The 18,127-nt window shown below is 33.4% G+C and overlaps 1 protein-coding gene and 1 long non-coding RNA gene across 3 annotated transcripts in view; one reads left to right on the forward strand and one right to left on the reverse strand.

The window, feature by feature from the left end:
* LOC141406519 (uncharacterized) overlaps positions 1-6,992 on the forward strand; it is an 85,370-nt gene extending 78,378 nt beyond the window's left edge. Inside the window, exons 2-3 of the long non-coding RNA XR_012413412.1 lie at positions 6,015-6,432; positions 6,639-6,992. This is a non-coding gene — a long non-coding RNA (uncharacterized lncRNA). The remainder of the gene's footprint in view (positions 1-6,014; positions 6,433-6,638) is intronic.
* A 2,850-nt stretch (positions 6,993-9,842) lies between these two features.
* LOC141404983 (deubiquitinase DESI2) lies at positions 9,843-13,069 on the reverse strand. Of its 2 annotated transcripts, none has more exons than XM_073988872.1 (6): positions 12,868-13,069; positions 12,181-12,338; positions 11,899-12,126; positions 11,753-11,833; positions 10,278-10,366; positions 9,843-10,157 (listed from the first exon to the last, which is right to left on the reverse strand). In XM_073988872.1, exons 2-6 carry the CDS (start codon positions 12,316-12,318, stop codon positions 10,076-10,078), a joined length of 618 nt encoding a protein of 205 aa, XP_073844973.1. In that variant the 5' UTR covers positions 12,319-12,338; positions 12,868-13,069; the 3' UTR covers positions 9,843-10,075. The 2 variants fall into 2 exon arrangements, with proteins under 2 accessions (XP_073844973.1, XP_073844974.1); XM_073988873.1 differs by lacking the exon at positions 12,868-13,069 and adding an exon at positions 12,658-12,802.
* Between the last annotated feature and the right edge of the window lie 5,058 nt (positions 13,070-18,127).

The following is an 18,127-nucleotide window of genomic DNA, read 5'->3' on the forward strand; positions in this document are numbered from 1 at the left end:
TAAATCTTTCTCCGTTATGGTAATTCCTATTAATTATTTCATATTTGCACATAAAATATGGAATTAATAACGATTTTATTCATTTTTTAGGGGTGTACGAATATGAACTTTGCATACTGTATCTTTGGTTCAAAGTGTTATGTCCATATCCCAGACGAGAAAACGCGAAAGCTTGACATAAAGGCCACTGAAATGATATTTATTGGCTATGATTGTAAATCAAAGGCATTTCGATGTTATAATCCCTCAACTAATAAGGTAACTATTAGTAGAGATGTAATTTTTACAGATATCGTAAAGGGTGAAGCCGATGAAGTATCTGTTTCTTTAAGTTCCAATAAAAAGCAGTTAAATAATCAATTATTGATTGAGGAGGAGAAATCTGATTCAAGTTTCTTGAATGAAAGTGCAATCAATAATTCAAGTGAGAACAGTACACTCTCAGAAACGCCAGAAGGTTTCAATAACTCAAGTGCAGACAATACATTCTACGAAACGCCCGTGACACAGCACAATGTGGAGACAGGTGGACATGAAGTAAAGAGTTCATCTAGAGTCAATAAAGGAATACCGCCAAGAAGATTAATAGATGAAATATCAAATGTGGAAACAAATGAAAAGGCTATGAGAACGTCATCCAGATCCAACAAAGGTATAGCACCAAAAAGATTTGTTGATGAAATTTGGTCAGTCAACGAAATTAAGGAACCAAAAACATATAAAGAGGCCATTGAAAGCGAAGAAAAGGTACAGTGGTTACAGGCTATGCAAGAAGAAATTGAGGCGATGAAAAACAATAAGACTTGGGAACTTGCGACACTTCCAGAAGGACGATCTGCTATAGGATGTAAATGGATTTACAAATTGAAACGAAATGAAAATGGTGACATATGTCGTTTCAAAGCTCGGCTAGTAGCTCAAGGTTTCTGCCAAAAGTACGGTGTTGATTACGATGAGGTTTTTGCACCAGTTGCGACTCATACTTCCTTCAGAATTTTGCTGTCTATCGCAGGAAAGGAAAATCTCATTGTTAATCATTTGGATGTCAAGACAGCTTTCTTAAACGGCAAGCTAACCGAAACAATATACATGCAACAACCACCTGGATTCAAAAATGAAAACGAGGAATTGGTATGTTTTCTGAAGAAAAGTATATATGGGTTGAAACAAGCAGCTAGAACTTGGAATTCGGTTTTGCATGAAGTCCTTAAAGAATTGGGTCTTACACAGAGTATGAATGATTTGTGTTTATATTCGGGAATTGTAAAAGGAAAAGTTTGTTACATACTAGTATACGTAGATATTATAATTGCGTGTAATACTAATGAACAAGTCAAACTTGTAACATCATTCTTGCAGAGTCGTTTCCCTATTACAAATATGGGCGAAATAAAACACTATCTAGGAATTGAGGTATCGAAAGATCAATTCGGAAATTTTCAACTTTGTCAGACGAATTATATTGAAAGAGTTGTGGATGAATATGGTCTAAGTAACTCAAAGCCAGCAAGTACCCCAATGGACATAAGTTATGGAAAAGGAGGAGGAAATTCAAAGCTTTTAGAAACAAATACTAAATACCGAAAGCTTATAGGGCATCTTTTATATATATCTGTTAACACAAGACCAGATATTTCGGCAGCCGTAAGTATATTGGCACAAAAGGTTTCTCAGCCTACTTTAGAAGATTGGACTCAATGCAAAAGAGTTTTAAAATATTTGAAAACAACCGCAACTATGAAACTATTACTAAGTAACCAGGAAAAAGAACAAGGTCTCATTGGATACGCGGATGCAAATTGGGCTGAAGAACGCACAGATAGAAAATCAAATAGCGGAAGAATAGTTTTCTACAATGGTGGTACAATTGGATGGTCATGTCAAAAGCAAACTTTAGTTGCATCTTCAACTTGTGAAGCAGAGTATATTTCACTTTCCGAAGCAGCTAAAGAAGTTAAATGGATTAGACAAATATTGGATGATATAGGGCGACCAGTTAATCAACCAACACACATTTTTAATGACAATCAAAGCTGTCTTCGCTTGGTGAATGATGATAAGTTTTCTTTCAAAACAAAACACATGGATACCAAGTATAAATTAACAAAGGATTATGTTAAAAAAGGGATCATTACATGCAGCTACTGTCCTACAGAAGAAATGATTGCTGACATTTTAACAAAACCTTTACCAAAGCCGAAATATGAAACTCTTTGTCAAAAATGCAATTTAAAGTGAATGAGGAGGAGTGTTGAATACTTTGAAACACTTTGTTTTTCTTTACTAAACATTCACTTGTTTAAATTACATCAATAACGTTTTGAGTTTTGTATTCTATACGTCAGAAGTTTATGTGTATACTTTTTATATTTTTCAAGTTAGTTCTAAAATAAAATCTGAATTCAAAACAACGATTGTTGGCCTCGTGGTATTAATTCAATAAGCATATTCAATAGTTAATGTTAAGATGGTGTTGCCATAATAAAATTGCTATTTAGCGTTTATATATAACCAACCGGATTTAACAAACCTACTTGGTTTCAAATGCCAATTCCTTTGCGTATACGTCATATAAGAAGGTTAACTTCACTTAACCTATAATATAAACATGGTCTTACATTGTAATATATGTAATATATACAATTACTTTCTCAAGTAATTGTTTTCGAACCAAGAAAACTAACATTTTTCTGTATTAATTTATGAAAAATGACTGTTAATTGAGACAAAAACCTCTGGTTTTTTGCAAAAAAAAAAAAAATATATTTGGTAGACTTATTAAAGTTATTAAAGAGAAGATGGGATGTATAAATAAACAATTGACTCACGTAGTCACAAAAAATAATAAATGTCAAGCTGTCAAATAAATGTTTTCGAAATTTAATGGAGGTTCCAAAATAACTTAAAGAGGGTTAGGCATAGAATATCCCTACTAGGAGGGTTACCATATGGACCAAGGGAGTACCAGGTCATATTACATGTAAACAGGGCCCTATAGGTCTTATACTACGCCGTAGTGAGGAAAATGTAAAATGTGAGGAGGAACACTAGCAAACATTTAACACAGAGTGATTACAAAACAAGATCAGGTTGCTGCAAGTCAAAACAATGCCGCTTGGCTGCGGAACAGGGTGACTCATAGAACACACAAAATGAAATAGATGGTATAAGGTTGATGTAGTCTAAATGCTTTGTTGTGGGAGAGAGAAAACATTAATAAATACAACAAAAACATGGATAACGAGAGATTACTTAATACAGACAATAGCTCCGTTCCTTTACGTGCAAGAATCTTTAAGTTTTACCACCTTTTACTCGAAAAGCGTTCCTTTACTTCAGACACCATACAATTCATATGGGAGCAGTTTACAACTACTTTTGCCGGTTTTAACATTATCAAAAGTAAATGAACAACACAAATAACGCGGTTCTGAGACAGAATTATTTTTTTCTCATTTGAGTAGACAATTTAATATGCTGCAAGTGAAAACAAACGTTGGCTGTTAAACAGGGGCTGGATTCTTGTTCTATGAAATTTTTAAATGAAAAATATTTACGTTTTAAAATTTTTCATTTGACATTTATTTCCTTTATAAAAGTTTTCATTTCAAATTTTTAAGTGTTTTTATTGAATCAAGCTCGAGGTCATTTGTTGTTAATTATTTTTATTTATTTTCGATATTTGGCAATTTCATGAATTGCATCTTTAGGAATACTGATAAACAGTTCACAATAATCACGTAAAAATACACCACTACCATCGTCCTCTAATGTAAATATTGCACAGTGCTTGCATGAAATTTCATCGGATGAAATTTCTGTCGTCACTATTGTCATTGCTTCTTTTTCTTTTATATGATTGATGATAGAAGCACTACAAGCACAGCAAAACTTTTAGATGACGACAAAGAAAATATGGAGAATTTGGTATTTGCTATAATCAGTTGCAGAAATATTCCATATGTGCAGGCAAAAATTCACAAAGTACCTGAAGAGACACCCTGCTTCATTATGAGAGAAGCAAATAAATATATTAAACAACTTGAAAAATTCAAGAAATGATTAAATTCTAGAATTTATTTATTTATGCAAAATATATGCAAAACAAATGCAAAAATATGCTAAATAGGCAAGTGTTTTTTTGACGAAAATCGTCAGAGCTCAAATTTGGCACAACGAACCCTTTTTGATATTCCAGAAGGAAAATCTTATCACCCATTCAATGCAGAGGAGAGACGAGCTGTAATTATAAGAGTACTATCTTCGAGGGTTGCTTACAAAATTGACCAGAAACTCCTACAAGCTAGGACACCAGCTATCGCCACTGTCGAAAATCGGTACCCAAGATACCTAATTGGATTAACAGAATCGACCGCATTCTAACCGGCCTCTTCAGAAATTGGACAATTTTCATCGGCCATTAGGCCAAGTAGGTGAAGCAACAGTGGTGGATATGAAAAATTTATTAAGATAAGTATACACAGCAGCTGAAAACATCAAAGTCAACATTGAATGCAACGTTAGCGACGCATTCGGGTTGCATTTACCGCTATTGCCAAGTCTGCGTAGAGGAATTCCAATTTGTGATCCTACCGGAGGAGTGTGAACCAGCCGCATGAAGCATTGGGGCTTCGATGCGCATCATATACTCGTCAATTTATCAATATCATGCAAAAATAACAGATTGAGGTTCCGCAAAACAAAGCTGAATTTTGAATATGTTAGGAATTTCTGCAGCAACGTAAAACGATTTGGAAAACGGCAAGCATACGAGAATTTTAGAATGGAGACGTATGAGGAACTCTTCAACGCTGGAGTTGCGCGAAATCTGAGGAATCGGAGGGTGGCTGGTCACCCACGAAACGACTTGGCGCCTACAACAAAGCTTGTATGTGTAATTAATAAATTCATTCGCCTATTTTCCCACGATGTCCCTCTGGCGAATACTTTTACAAAAACTTAGATGTCAGCATAAAAAATATTATATTGGTAGAGTGAAGTCTTGGGATCAATTGCTGCAAAGACACGGTAATATAAATTTTAAGAAATTAACAACGCATCATACCGTAGAATATTTTATCTATAGAATAAGAATATGTTGTACCGGTAAACCAACTATCGGTACAATGTCTTACGCCAAACGACGATTCGATGCGTTAATAGAAATACAAACAATAATAAAGATGCAAATAAATTATTTTGGGTTGATAAAAGATTCCCATGGGAAATATCAAATGTTAATAATTAAGATATAATAATTAAGAATTAAATAAATAAATGAAATGGAATCTAAAATTTTATTTAAAGGCCTGCGTACATAAGCTGCCTCGCCTAGTTGCCTTGCTTTCCTGCTTCATTTTTGATATAATAAAAATAAAAGAATAAAGAATTCTTTTATCAGAAGCAAGCAAGGTAAGCAGGCGAGGCAGCTTATGTACTCAGGGCTTAACTCCTTCAACCCACTTAGCGCCGAGAATTTTTTTGCGAGAAAACTTAAAATTGTTTATGAAAATAATATTTTTGAGACTTTTTAAGCTTTTTTAAGAACTAACTTTTTTCTCTAACACTTATAGTCTTCCTGCAATCGAGCCTTCTTTTAATAGTGCCAAAAACTTTGGAGGGAAAAGGAATTTATTTTTTCCATACAGGTACAGTGAATCACAGTCAAAAGTATCCACTTCAGTTTCTTTCATTACAACTGCGATTGCTACGAATTGGTTAATGATAGCGATTTCATTCTTTTTTATATTTTTACCAATGAACGGAAAGAAACAAAACGATTCCCGTACCAATCACACAAAGCCACAAACTTTTCAGCTTCTCTGAATCGTTTCATTCTCACAACCAAAACAAAAACACAAACTTTTCAACGTAAAAAGATGGAAACCGTACGATTGGTGAAATGTAACTTCGGCTATGCTTTGCCGAGTTGTTTCATTCACCACCGAAACGACAAGTTTCGATCTTTGAATGGATCTTTTTCAAATGGTATTTATTACATTTTTATTTTCCAGGGCTGTGAGAGGTTTGTGCCATACTTTTTGGGTTATATCGTAATGGTACAACATAATTTTCGTCTCATCCGGCCAATGACATCAGTGCCAATTTCGCCAAAGTCAAAGGTGCGAACAGCAATAGTGGCAACAGTAACACCAGTGATTTTCCTCTTGAGGACGGCGATGATGAAACATACGGCTACGATGATGCACTTCGCAAACACATGTCCAAACCACTTCCTCCAAAAAAATGAAGCTATCAAATATGTAACAAAGGAGCGAATTTATATTTTCAAACGTTCCGGTCAAGAAAAGTGCAAGAAAATTTTTTTCAATCTTTGCAATATGAGTAAAATATGTTACAGCGCCCTTTATGCACTTCTTAAGAGCATTTGCCGTGCTGCGGTCGGTTCAGCAAAGCTAACGTATGAATACCGTAAGTATTTTAAGTAATTATATTTTTTTCTAAATAGCCGGCCTTTAACAAGGGAATTTTCGGAGGCCCATATCTCGGGAAAAAAAAATTTGGTCCCTCCGAGCTTAATGCTGAAACGCATCTTAAGCCAAAAATATTCTTTAAAAAATCCACGTTTGGATTTTTTGGAAAATATTCTTTAATTTATTCTTTTTCTTTCTTTGCAGACACTAATATGGAAAATGTTGGGGAAATGCGGGAAATTCTCAATATCTTACCCAAATTTCATGAGAATGAATATGAGCTGCCTGAAATTTGGGCCGAAATAAAAAAGGCAGAAATTTGGGTCGAAATAAAAAAGGCAGCAAAAAAAGCAAACTATTAATTAAAAAAATTATAATAACAGTTGTTAAAAATTTTATACAAATACGATTATAAAATACGATTCGATGCGGCAATAGAAATACAAACAATAATAAAGATGCAAATAAATTATTTTGGGTTGATAAAAGATTCCCAAGAGAAATATCAAATGTTAATAATTAAGATATAATAATTAAGAATTAAATAAATAAGTGAACCGGAATCTAAAATTTTATTTAAAGGCCTGCGTACATAAGCTGCCTCGCCTGGTTGCCTTGCTTTCCTAAAGAAGGCCGAGCAAATTTCGAACTGGGTTGCCCTTTTCTTTTTTTATTCTTTTATCAGAAGCAAGCAAGGTAAGCAGGCGAGGCAGATTATGTACGCAGGGCTTAACTTCTTCAACCCACTTAGCGCCGAGCTTTTTTTTGCGAGAAAACTTAAAATTGTTTATGAAAATTATATTTTTGAGACTTTTTAAGCTTTTTTTAAAAACTAACTTTTTTCTCTAAAACTTATAGTTTTCCTGCAATCGAGCCTTCTTTTAAAAGTGCAAAAAACTTTGGAGGGTAATATAGCTGTATCCTTATATGCCAATCCCTTTATTTTTCGATAGATAAAATACTCTTACTATATTCATAACAAATCCCTGACTTTATATGTTTCTAACATTTAGAATTTAACCTTTATGGCACATTTAAATTTTTCATCAAAAGTCGCATTTTACAAAAAAGTTTTTTTTTCGAATAGCTTGAGTTTTAGGTCATTTGCGTGGAAATGGATAGGTCAAATGAAGAGTTTAGTTTACAAATTTTTGCAAGGAAAATTTGTCTTGTTGCTGATTTAAATTCGAATGTTTTGTGGCAGATTTCTTGGCAAAAATATAAACAAACGTTTGGTTATTAAAATAAATAGAAATAAAAAAAAAAAAATTAAATAAATTATGGAAAACGATAATGTAAATAAAATATCTTATTTTGTAGTGACTTCTTTTTTATTTATTTATTTAATCTTTTCCGCCAACTTCTTCCTTTTTTCAAATCACCTGACTTCTTGCAAGTTTTTGAAAATTGCTGTTCGATAACAATCTGCAAATTTTTAGCTTCGAGAGAGTAAAATTGTCGGAGAGACGTTACTGAGAACTTGCTGAATACTTCCAAGTACTTTTCACTTGCGAAGTTATCGTACAGACCTAATATGTGTGTTCGTTTACTCAAAATTTGCACAAATAGACAACTGCAAAAACAGTTGTAAAATTATTAATGAAAATCGTCTATTTCTTTTTGTTTTCCGTCAAATGAAAACTCATCTGAAATCCATTGGATTTCATTTGACGTTTTAGCAATGGAATTGACAGTTTAAATCGAGTGGATTTCGTAAATGTAAACCAAGCATTAGATAAGTGTTCCAAAAATAGCATAAGTTGTACCCAAAACTTAAGACAGCGAAAACAAAAATGCCTATCTCTTATCTTCTGCTTGAAAAGTTTGGCTGATCTAACATATTGCCTGTTCCCGTACTTTATAAAGTGGTAAAAGTCGTAAAAGTTGTAAAAGTCGTAAACGATTTTCATATAAATTTTGTGTACGGGAACGCAAAATGTGTAAAAGTGGTAAAAATTGTAAAAAGTTTTTAGTTCTGGAACAGAGCTATAGTGATTGCTGGCAACAATACGGCGACATTTCAGCTAGAAATTTTACAGTATTTGTAATTTTTCCGTTCCCGTACTTTTAGAACAAAATTCAATAAATGTCAATACTTGACAAATCGTTCATTCGCAAATATTACTGCATATTAAAAAATCAACAATTTTATTTAGCCACGCGAATAAAATTTCTTGTCCTTGTTTTCAATTTTAAGATAAGTTTTTAAAGCCGTTTTTTTGTTGGAACAATTCACCGATGCATCTACCTCTATAATTGCACAATGTCAACAACATTAAAAAATGTCAACCCTGCTTTTGACAGAATAGGCCATAACAAGAAAAAAATTGTAATCAGCTGTTAGCTGTGGCCTACCTTATACATTATTAGGTATGTTCGTTTACTCAACAATTTGTACAAATTTGTACAAGTCCAGTAACTCCTTGTAATCGACTATGGTCTTTTGCATTGTACTGTAGAGTAAACGAACAACATCCAGTAACAATTTGTACAAATTTTGAGTAAACGAACACACATATTGTACCATGATGCAGGGCGACAGTTAATTTGGTGTCGCCCGAAAATTAACTTTATGGCGACTATCGCCATACGTAATGTAAAAATTGCATCTGGCAACATGTCACGACTCTGGTCGCAATACGGAATCAACCCATAAGTTTCGCGAAGAAAATTTTACCGTTTTCTTCTATCTTTTACGGATATTTCGCGCAAAAAACTTTGACAGCAAATGAAGACTACGGCCTAAGTTCGCCTTTTCGGCCACCTTATTAAATTCGCCTTGGACGAATATGATCACCGTGCTGCTGCCTAACAGCTGTGTTTAGTCCGTGTTTATACGTTCAAACTGGAATGGCAGATTTTCTTCTCAATTTCTTTGTGTGTACCCCCTCTTATTACTCTCTACTCCCCCCGCCCAAACTCAATTTTCTTTCCCATTAACTTTGAACGTCTAAACACCGACTTAGGGATGTGTTATAATAACAGGGTGCTTCAAATATCACCCAAAGTAAAATGAATACCCCTGTGTTGTATGTACTGTATCATTAAATGGGTGGTTTAGACGACGTTTTAAGACCATCCATTATTTAGTTTAGTAGTTCTGTTTAATTTTTCAAAATGTTTGTTTATTTGGCGGCATTTATTTGAACGATTTATGTTTGATATTATTAAAAATTGACGGCATCTATTACATATCCCAAATAATTTCTATAAAAAAAGAAAAGAAACAAATTGTTCATTAACTTTCTTAAATATTAGAATATATTCTATATTATAATTATATCGTTTTTTTCGTTATTATTATTTAATCATTTCAAATTTTGTAATTATAATTATTTTTCACTAAAATTTTATGAGTTTTTGTTGTTATTCTCGATCTCTGTTGTTTTGTATTCTTTTAATGTTGTATTTTGTTTTTTAAATAAGACGAAAATAATGAAATGTAAATATAATTATAATAATATAATAAAAATTAAAAAAAATGTTTTTCATTTATGAATAATATATGTATGGTTGCAAATATGTTTTGTGTGTATGTTGTTGTTTTTTGTTTGTTTTGTAAGTAATGTATATAGTACAAATTGGTGCATTGTTGTTGTTGTTTGTTATGATTACGATGAATGGCCCTGACAGGCCATATCTCAAAGGGGACTATTTTCAGAATCATCACGTTCCTGAATAGCTGTTATGCTCTGTTGTAAGGCATTGGGAGTTAACCATTCCCTGAAATATAGAAGGAAATGAGATAATGATAATATATACATATTTTGGAAAGAAGAATTAAATAAAATAAGTAAATAAAAAATATTTTTTTGGAGGAAGAAATATTACAAAAACACTTACTTTGGCAAGCATCTTTGTAAAAAAGGTACACACGAACTGAAATGCGCTAAACGATTTACCCAACTGGGAATTTCTTGGCCGCAAAGGATCTGAAAACAAAATAGAAATTTGATATATTAGTCAAGGAGGGTTTATAAATAAAAGGTATATAAAGAAACTACTTTCCACAAACATCCCATAAGGAACAAGGAGAGGTCTATTCTTATATTGAAATGAGTTGATTCAAATCTATTTCGATTCCATATATAGAAGTTCGCATTTGAAAGTCAATAACCCATCTGATGCTAAGGGACTAAATGCCAGCCACAAATTGTAATGCCCATTTATTTCTAGGCTAGGTGGAAGTACAGCTTTGGCAAAGCAGACTGATAGCTCTACGTTTTGCGCGCGGTAAATTTGTTTGCTATTGGAAGAAAATAACCTTTATCTTTTCTTTACCGTCCGTTCGCAGAAAATTATAAAAAAAAAAATATACCACAAACAGTCCTTAGTGAACAAATTTCAGATTTAAAATAAAATGACGTTCGCGTAGCCGAAATTTGCACCTATCCATAGGATAAAGTCTTAAAGCCTCGGGCGAAGACTGGTTAGGACTGTCAGAGCAAATTTACAGATGCATGTTTGGAGCAGTAAACCTTTTCGCTTTTGAAAGAAAATAACCGTCTGGTAATAGGATGGAAATAAATAATAATCATGGGGTATATATCTGTCGGAGCAGATTTATAGCTCCACGTTTTGCAAGGACTGAATCCACCTCTCGAAATGTTGTGCAGAGTATCCCGCTTTCGTTCGATTGCGCAAGTAAGAATAGTAAAATATCTCGGGAAGTATGGACTTCCCCCGGGAAAGCTATGTATCGTTGTGTTCAGAGTCCCAAGGACTGTCTATGGTAAAAGTTTCTTTCCGATCCGAGAGGTGCTCCTAAACGTGTCATGTTCCAAGTTGAGTGTCTTACAAAAGTCTTCAACTTGGCCTTATCTAATACTGTTACAACAACAAATTCCGGTTTCGGGAGGGCCCAAAATGCGCTTGATTCCACAAACCCTAGCCTTAAATGTACATAAATGTTCGCGAAGCCATTAATTAGTTTTCCATACAGATTCTGGTTGCTCCTAAATTACACTTGATCCTTCAAACCCCCCACTGTCAACGTAGATAGATGGACATGATGCCATTAGTTTATTCAGCATACGGATTCAGGATGTCCCTAAACTACATGTTCCCAAACTTTCAGATGTTTGATGTTCGTGGATCCATATCATCATACACTTCTACAATAACAAGGTTATGTTTAGGGTGGTCCCAAACTGCACTTGTTCCCATAAACTCTAACCTGAAACGTAGATAAAGGTTCATGAAGTCATTAGTTTATTTTCATTGCAGGTTTCGAGGGCTCCTATACTACACTTGTTCCCATAATTCCAAACTTTCAAAGTCGCTAAATGTTCCTGGATCCTGTCGTTTCTTATCCTTACCTGAGTAAGTGCACTGGAAAAATGATTGCAATTATTGTTCATTAGATGATAACGGTCACCACGAAATTGATTGCCCAATTCCTAGAACAGAGAAAAAAATTGATTATTTAAACCGGTTTCAATAAGAATATCTCATCGGTACTTACTTCCACAATACGACGAACTTCTTGATACGTAAAATCTGTACATCCTATTTGTATACTTTGTCTAAATTGAAATTGATCACCGAGTTCATCGTGATCTCTTGGCGTTATTTCAAATACCCCAGTAAAGGAAAATGGATGGCCTCCATAGGCAAATTCAGTTCCAAAAACTTCAACTCCCGAATGAAAAACACCCAAACCTATTGATGTTGTGTACTCATTTATCCAGTACTGCAAAGAAAAAAATGGATTAGTGGACAACAAAGTATCTATGTTACCACTTACCATATCGTATACATTCAAAATTACAGGTTCCCGATTACCAGTATTTGAGGGCAGTAGTTCATCATTTCCACTATCTTTTGATATGCCCAAACAACTGGGAAACGGTAAATTGCAACCAGGAAGACCATTCGAAAACATGTCGCATTAATATTTGTTAACTGCAGGCACAGCAGGTGGAGAGGCAGATGTACATAGAGAGGGAGAGAGGAAGAATAAAATCCTTATTAATTGTTTGGTTAATATTCCAAGCACACACATATTACACATATTGGTACACAGTCTTTTGTTCACAAAGTAAAAAATCGATGTAAATGATAAATTGTTGGACGCTCTGCTGGCTATCTCTGCCATGATGCAGTCAACGTCAGCGTAACCACGAAGCTACTCACTCAATGACAACAATGAATGGTTTATTTATTCTTGATGGCTTGGTGGTATAGTTTTTGTCACTATTATTCACATCGCCACTTGTCTCACCGCAATTAATTTTGTGTTTATTTTTACAATGTCAAATTCAAATTCTCCAATTACTTTCCCCGCAATTAATTTGTATTTTTTACGTATTGTACAACAAAGAAAGAAGATTTATCTTTTCTCCACACATATTGTTTGTACAACATTAACACAAACAACCAACAACAAAAAGAACTCCTACCTACATATCAAAAAAACTGGAACAGAACATACCTTATGAATACAATTTTAGTGTTTAGTCGAACAAAAAAAGAATCCTATAATAATTGTTTTATATTTAACGTTTTGTAAATACTTTTATTTTTACACGAAAATAACGAAAATATATCATTCAGCTTTATATGTTTTTTATGTATCTTTGTGTTTAATAAATAAATGTCAGGTTCGTAGAGTTAAAACGGACCTGCAACTGAGAATGAGCTGGTAAAACGGAAATGAAAAGAAATGATAAGTTAAAATGGACCATAAACATGCGAATGAGGGGAGAAAACGGAACCAATAACTCAGAATGAGATGTCAAAACGGATTTATGCATTTGTCTCAGTAGCTCTGTTCCTTTACAAGAGCGAACTTTCGACATAGCTTAGCATAAGTTTACATTTACGAAATCCACTCGATTTCAACTGTCAATTCCATAGCTCAAACGTCAAATGAAATCTCATCTGGATTTCATTTGACGTTTAACCTATGGATTTGACAGTTGAAATCGAGTGGATTTCGTAAATGTAAACCAAGCATACGTTTACATATACGAAATCCACTCGATTTAAAATGTCAATTCCTTTGCTTAAACGTCATATGAAATCCAGTCGATTTCAGACCAGTTTTCATTTGACGTATACGCAAAGGAATTGACAGTTGAAATCGAGTGGATTTCGGAAATGTAAACCAAGCATAATTGTGCCATATTACTAAATAAACCGAGACTAATGTTTGGTTTACATTCGGCCTCGTTTCGTGATTTCGAAGGCGCTTCGTGATTTCGCGCGGAATCAAGCAAAATTTATCATGATTTGGCATACAAAAATGAAATCATCTCATTTCGTGATTTCAGCGAAATCAACATCGAAATCACAGTACACATGATATACAACATGGTACAATAATTCTTAAGGGTTGTTTACACCATCTATCAATGTCGTATGAGATGCCAAATTTTCTACCTGCGAATGTTGTACACATAGTGTAACCACTATGAAAATTTTCATCTATCAAAATGATTTGGCAACTCATATGTAAATTTTTCATTTAGGGAGCGCTCTATTTGCTGTTTTCTGTCAAACAAAAAATGAAAAACAAAATCTTTTAAAAAAGAAAATGGAAAGGTATGTATATTTAAATATTCAGTAAAGTAAATAAATGGCGTTTATAATGTTATTTTCAGATCGATTGGTCGAAAGAAGCAGTCTTTGAAATGATTGTTTGGTGGCAAAAACATGAATGCCTCTATAGCTCCAAACACCAATTCTACCAATTCAGTTTCCTTCAACCAAAATTAAAATTTGCGCAAAATTGCAACTCAACAATAAATGTAAATAATGACAAAAACAGCTGTTTTTATATTTTTAGGTTATGTCATACGAAAATAACACTTGCAGGTATGAACGCACAAATTGAAAGTTGTATGGATGACGTAAATTTTGACAAACATAGAGAATGTCGAATGGGTGAAAGAAATGGCAGCTCATATGACATTGATAGATGGTGTAAACAGCTCTTTAGTTAGGCCACAGCTAACAGCTGATTACAATTTTTTTTGTTATGGCTTAATCTGTCAAAACCGTGTTGACATGCAGAGTTGATATTTATTATTGATCAAAAAATTCAACTCTGTTTTGTTTTCATTTCAACATTTCGTTCTTCTTCTTCTTTGTTTACTCATCCGTTATCATTCATCAAAACAATTTTGACGTTTTAAGCCATATGGACAGGGTTGTATTTTTTTGGCGATTCTCATACCTGGCCTACCTATGAATTATTGTACCATGATATACAACCCTGTTTTTGCCTAAAAAAGTACCAAAAGTTGCAACTCTAGTTGTGTTCGTTTACTCAAAATTTGTACAAATTGTTACTGGATGTTGTTCGTTTACTCTACAGTACAATGCAAAAGACCTTAGCCGATTGCAAGAAGTTACTGGACTTGTACAAATTGTTGAGTAAACGAACACACCTACTTTTCACGTATCAGAATAAACAAGGTAGATGGTCACTTGGTGCAACAAAAAATTTTAGTATCAAAATTTTTAAACTACAGTCGGACCTCGATTGTCCGATAATGGAGGCAATGTTTTTATGCAGTTTTCGAACACATTTACTTAAAAATGTGGCATAGTATTGTACAATAACAATAAAATATGCATTTTTTATTATATTTCTTAAAGTAGTCCAAAAATTTTAGAAGGATACGCAATATCATCAACATCAGATACATCTGAATTGACTTTGGCACATGGTTGTTGTGATACCATACCATTGTTGTGATACACAAATTGTTTAATATTGGTGAATTTCCAGTTTTATTTTGTTTACCTCTTGTTTACTTAATAAAATTAATTAGAAAGTGTGTTTTTATTCCCGAATAATGAAGTTTATAACGAAAAACAGAGAAAATGGAAAAAAGTCTAACATTTATTTTCTATCACGGATAATGGAGGTTGCCGGATAATCGAGGTTCAACTGTATGTGAAAAAATATTGAATTACTTTGTTGCAATGCTATTTTTCATTGTGTATCCGTACCTTTTTAGTGGTAATGTTAGAAAAAAGAGGGAATTGTCAAAAATTGCTTCCCCATACAAATTTCTTAAAAATACGGGAACTGAAAAATGACGCAAATTGCAAAAACTTCAGCAGAAATGTCAAAATCAACATGTCAGCTATCATATTAGATGTCAATGAACATGCTTGCTGCTAGTTTCTACTAGGAGGAGAGTTTTGCTATGTTTACATTTACGAAATCCACTCGATTTCATCTGTCAAATCCATAGGTTAAACGCCAAATGAAATCCAATGGTTTTCAGATGAGATTTCATCTGACGTTTGAGCTATGGAATTGACAGATGAAATCGAGTGGATTTCGTAAATGTAAACTTAGCATTTGTTACTCTGCGCTATTTTTGTTTAAAGACAAGTGCAAGTCTTGCTAGATTTCGGAGTACGGGAACGCATTTTTAGCACTAAACGGGAAAACTACTGCAAGTACTAATATTGTGCAGGTTCTGAGCACAACTTTTATCTATCAAAATTTATTATGATGTCTCAACGATAAAATCATTTTGTCCCAATTTACATTCGGCGAGTTTACTTGCGGCAATTGTCATTTTGTGGGAGAGAGAGGTGAGGCATATGGTAACTCTTTGCCTCTCAGCACCCTCTCTCACCTACAAACTGACAATTGCCGCAAGTAAACTCGCCTAATGTAAATTGGGACTTTTTTATTTGTACGTTTGTTAGTACCATAATTTTTTAATAATTTTTTTACCATAATTTTCCAAAAAAAAGTTGTAAAGTTCTATATTGTCGTCATGGTAGAACAAATATAAGGTAAAGTTAATACTACAACAAATACAACTCGAACAACAACCACAAAGGAATTTGTTTTTGTTTGTAACGTTACTGCCAGTTGTATTTGTAAACAAAACAAGGAAATGTCTATAAATTATTGGAATTTAAAAAACTAATAATTTTTCACATTTGGTTGAATATTTTGGAAAACATGAATGAAAATTCGTTACATTTTCAATTTTTATGTTTCCACATCATTCCACTAAATGCATAAATTCTCGCAGAAAGTAGAATTCTTGCAGACAAGTTTGGGGTCGCTGGAAATTCATAGAAAAAGGAGAAGCTGTTTCAATGTTTTGTTTTAGAAATCAAAGAAGCACGTGTTTATTAGGGCTTTATTTTTTTAAATTTTAACAAAATACCTCACATATTAACAAACGTTTTATCACTTCTACAAGCGGGGATTTACTGCGCGGATTATCGTTCGAACTTGGAGGAGGTTACATATCATTGATATGAAGAAGTCTTTCTGGGAAATGGTTTTGTCCCTAATGTACATCGAAATAGAAATAAATGTATAAAATGTCATATGAAATTTGACACTAACGTTACAACCCAGTTCAGTCAGCTGTGTATTGCTGCTACCTTCTCTTATGTGCCGTTTCCACGGTACGTTGTTCGTTCTCTATTCGTTGTTCGACCCATAACTACGAATAAATTACTTATTTCCCCATACAAAATTTTGTGAACGAACGACGATTTTACTACGTTGTTCGAGTAGAAATACTCTCCGAACAACGATAAAATAAGTCCCATCTCTAACAAATGAGAGCATTTATCGAAATAAATTAATTATGACAAACAAAATATAAAATTTAAAAATGTATGGATTTTTTAGAAAAAATGGAAAACATGAATTAAAGGTAAACGGTTCAACGATTAGTATACGTTCAAAGCATAGCAAATTTTCTATTCTCTTTCATTGCAGTTCCATTTTTGGTCCATTGTTTTAATTTCGCGTACAAATCTAGAAACAAAAATCAAATACCTGACTGAAAGTCTGTATACACAAATATTGTTTTGACATGTCTCTCTCTCTCCTTAGACAGTGTTTAGACATTCAAACTGGAAAGAAATTTTTTCTTCTCAATTTCTTTTAAAATTTTCCTTGTTGTTTAGACACGGAAATCATGTTTGTGTGAATTTTATAATTTTTCTTATTCTTCTTCACACTCATTTTCTCATTGCGCCGTTCAAAAACAAAGCCAAGGCACAATTGTACAGAAAAGTAAAAATGGACGTGAGTGATAAACAATTAAACCCTTGAATTGCATTTTAATTTTGATATTTCCACTTATTTCGAATTGTTTTTGCTTAAAAAAATAGTTTTTCCTCCAAAAGGGGTTTTCTTCAATTGTCTTCGCTGTTGTTAGTTTCTCGACAGAGAAAATAAAATGAAAGAAAATGCAAAAACAAATCTGCAGCCAACTTCAGGTTGTATAAAAAGAAAAACGAAACAAAACAGAATTTGCCAGTACAGAGGTCTGTGTACCCCCTCTTATTCCTCTCTACTCCCTAGCCCATAAACTCAATTTTCTTTCCCATCAACTTTCCCAGTGTAAACACGGACTTAATTTTGAAAATAGAAATACATAAAAATATATTGAAAATAGCTAAATTTACAGAATTTATGGAAAATATGATGAAAAACGTGTAATTAAATATAAAACATACATTCAAAGGAATGGCTATTGTATTTCCTGTTCATTTAATGTGTATCATGTGTGTTTTTTGTTCAAATTTCCTTAAAAACCGGGAAACAAAAAGTGAGAAGAATTGAAATACGTTACGGTGAACAACGAATGGTGTCGTGGAAACGGGTTAATTCGTGTACGTATTTCGACTCTCGAACAACGTACTTCAAACGTTCGTGTGAACATGACATTATTCTACCATGTATTGTCGTA

This window comes from Musca autumnalis, unplaced genomic scaffold, assembly GCF_047663935.1.
Source record: "Musca autumnalis isolate F117 unplaced genomic scaffold, ASM4766393v1 scaffold_5, whole genome shotgun sequence".
NCBI lineage: Eukaryota > Metazoa > Arthropoda > Insecta > Diptera > Muscidae > Musca > Musca autumnalis.

Excerpts from the sequence above, each read along its gene's own strand:
- LOC141404983 (XM_073988872.1), bottom strand. The coding sequence starts at position 12,318 with ATGTTTTCGAATGGTCTTCCTGGTTGCAATTTACCGTTTCCCAGTTGT. Across the intron at positions 12,127-12,180 it reads TTTTGAATGTATACGATATG|TACTGGATAAATGAGTACAC; the intron begins GTAAGTGGTAAC and ends TTTTCTTTGCAG. Across the intron at positions 10,367-11,752 it reads TTTCCAGTGCACTTACTCAG|ATCCTTTGCGGCCAAGAAAT; the intron begins GTAAGGATAAGA and ends TTTTGTTTTCAG.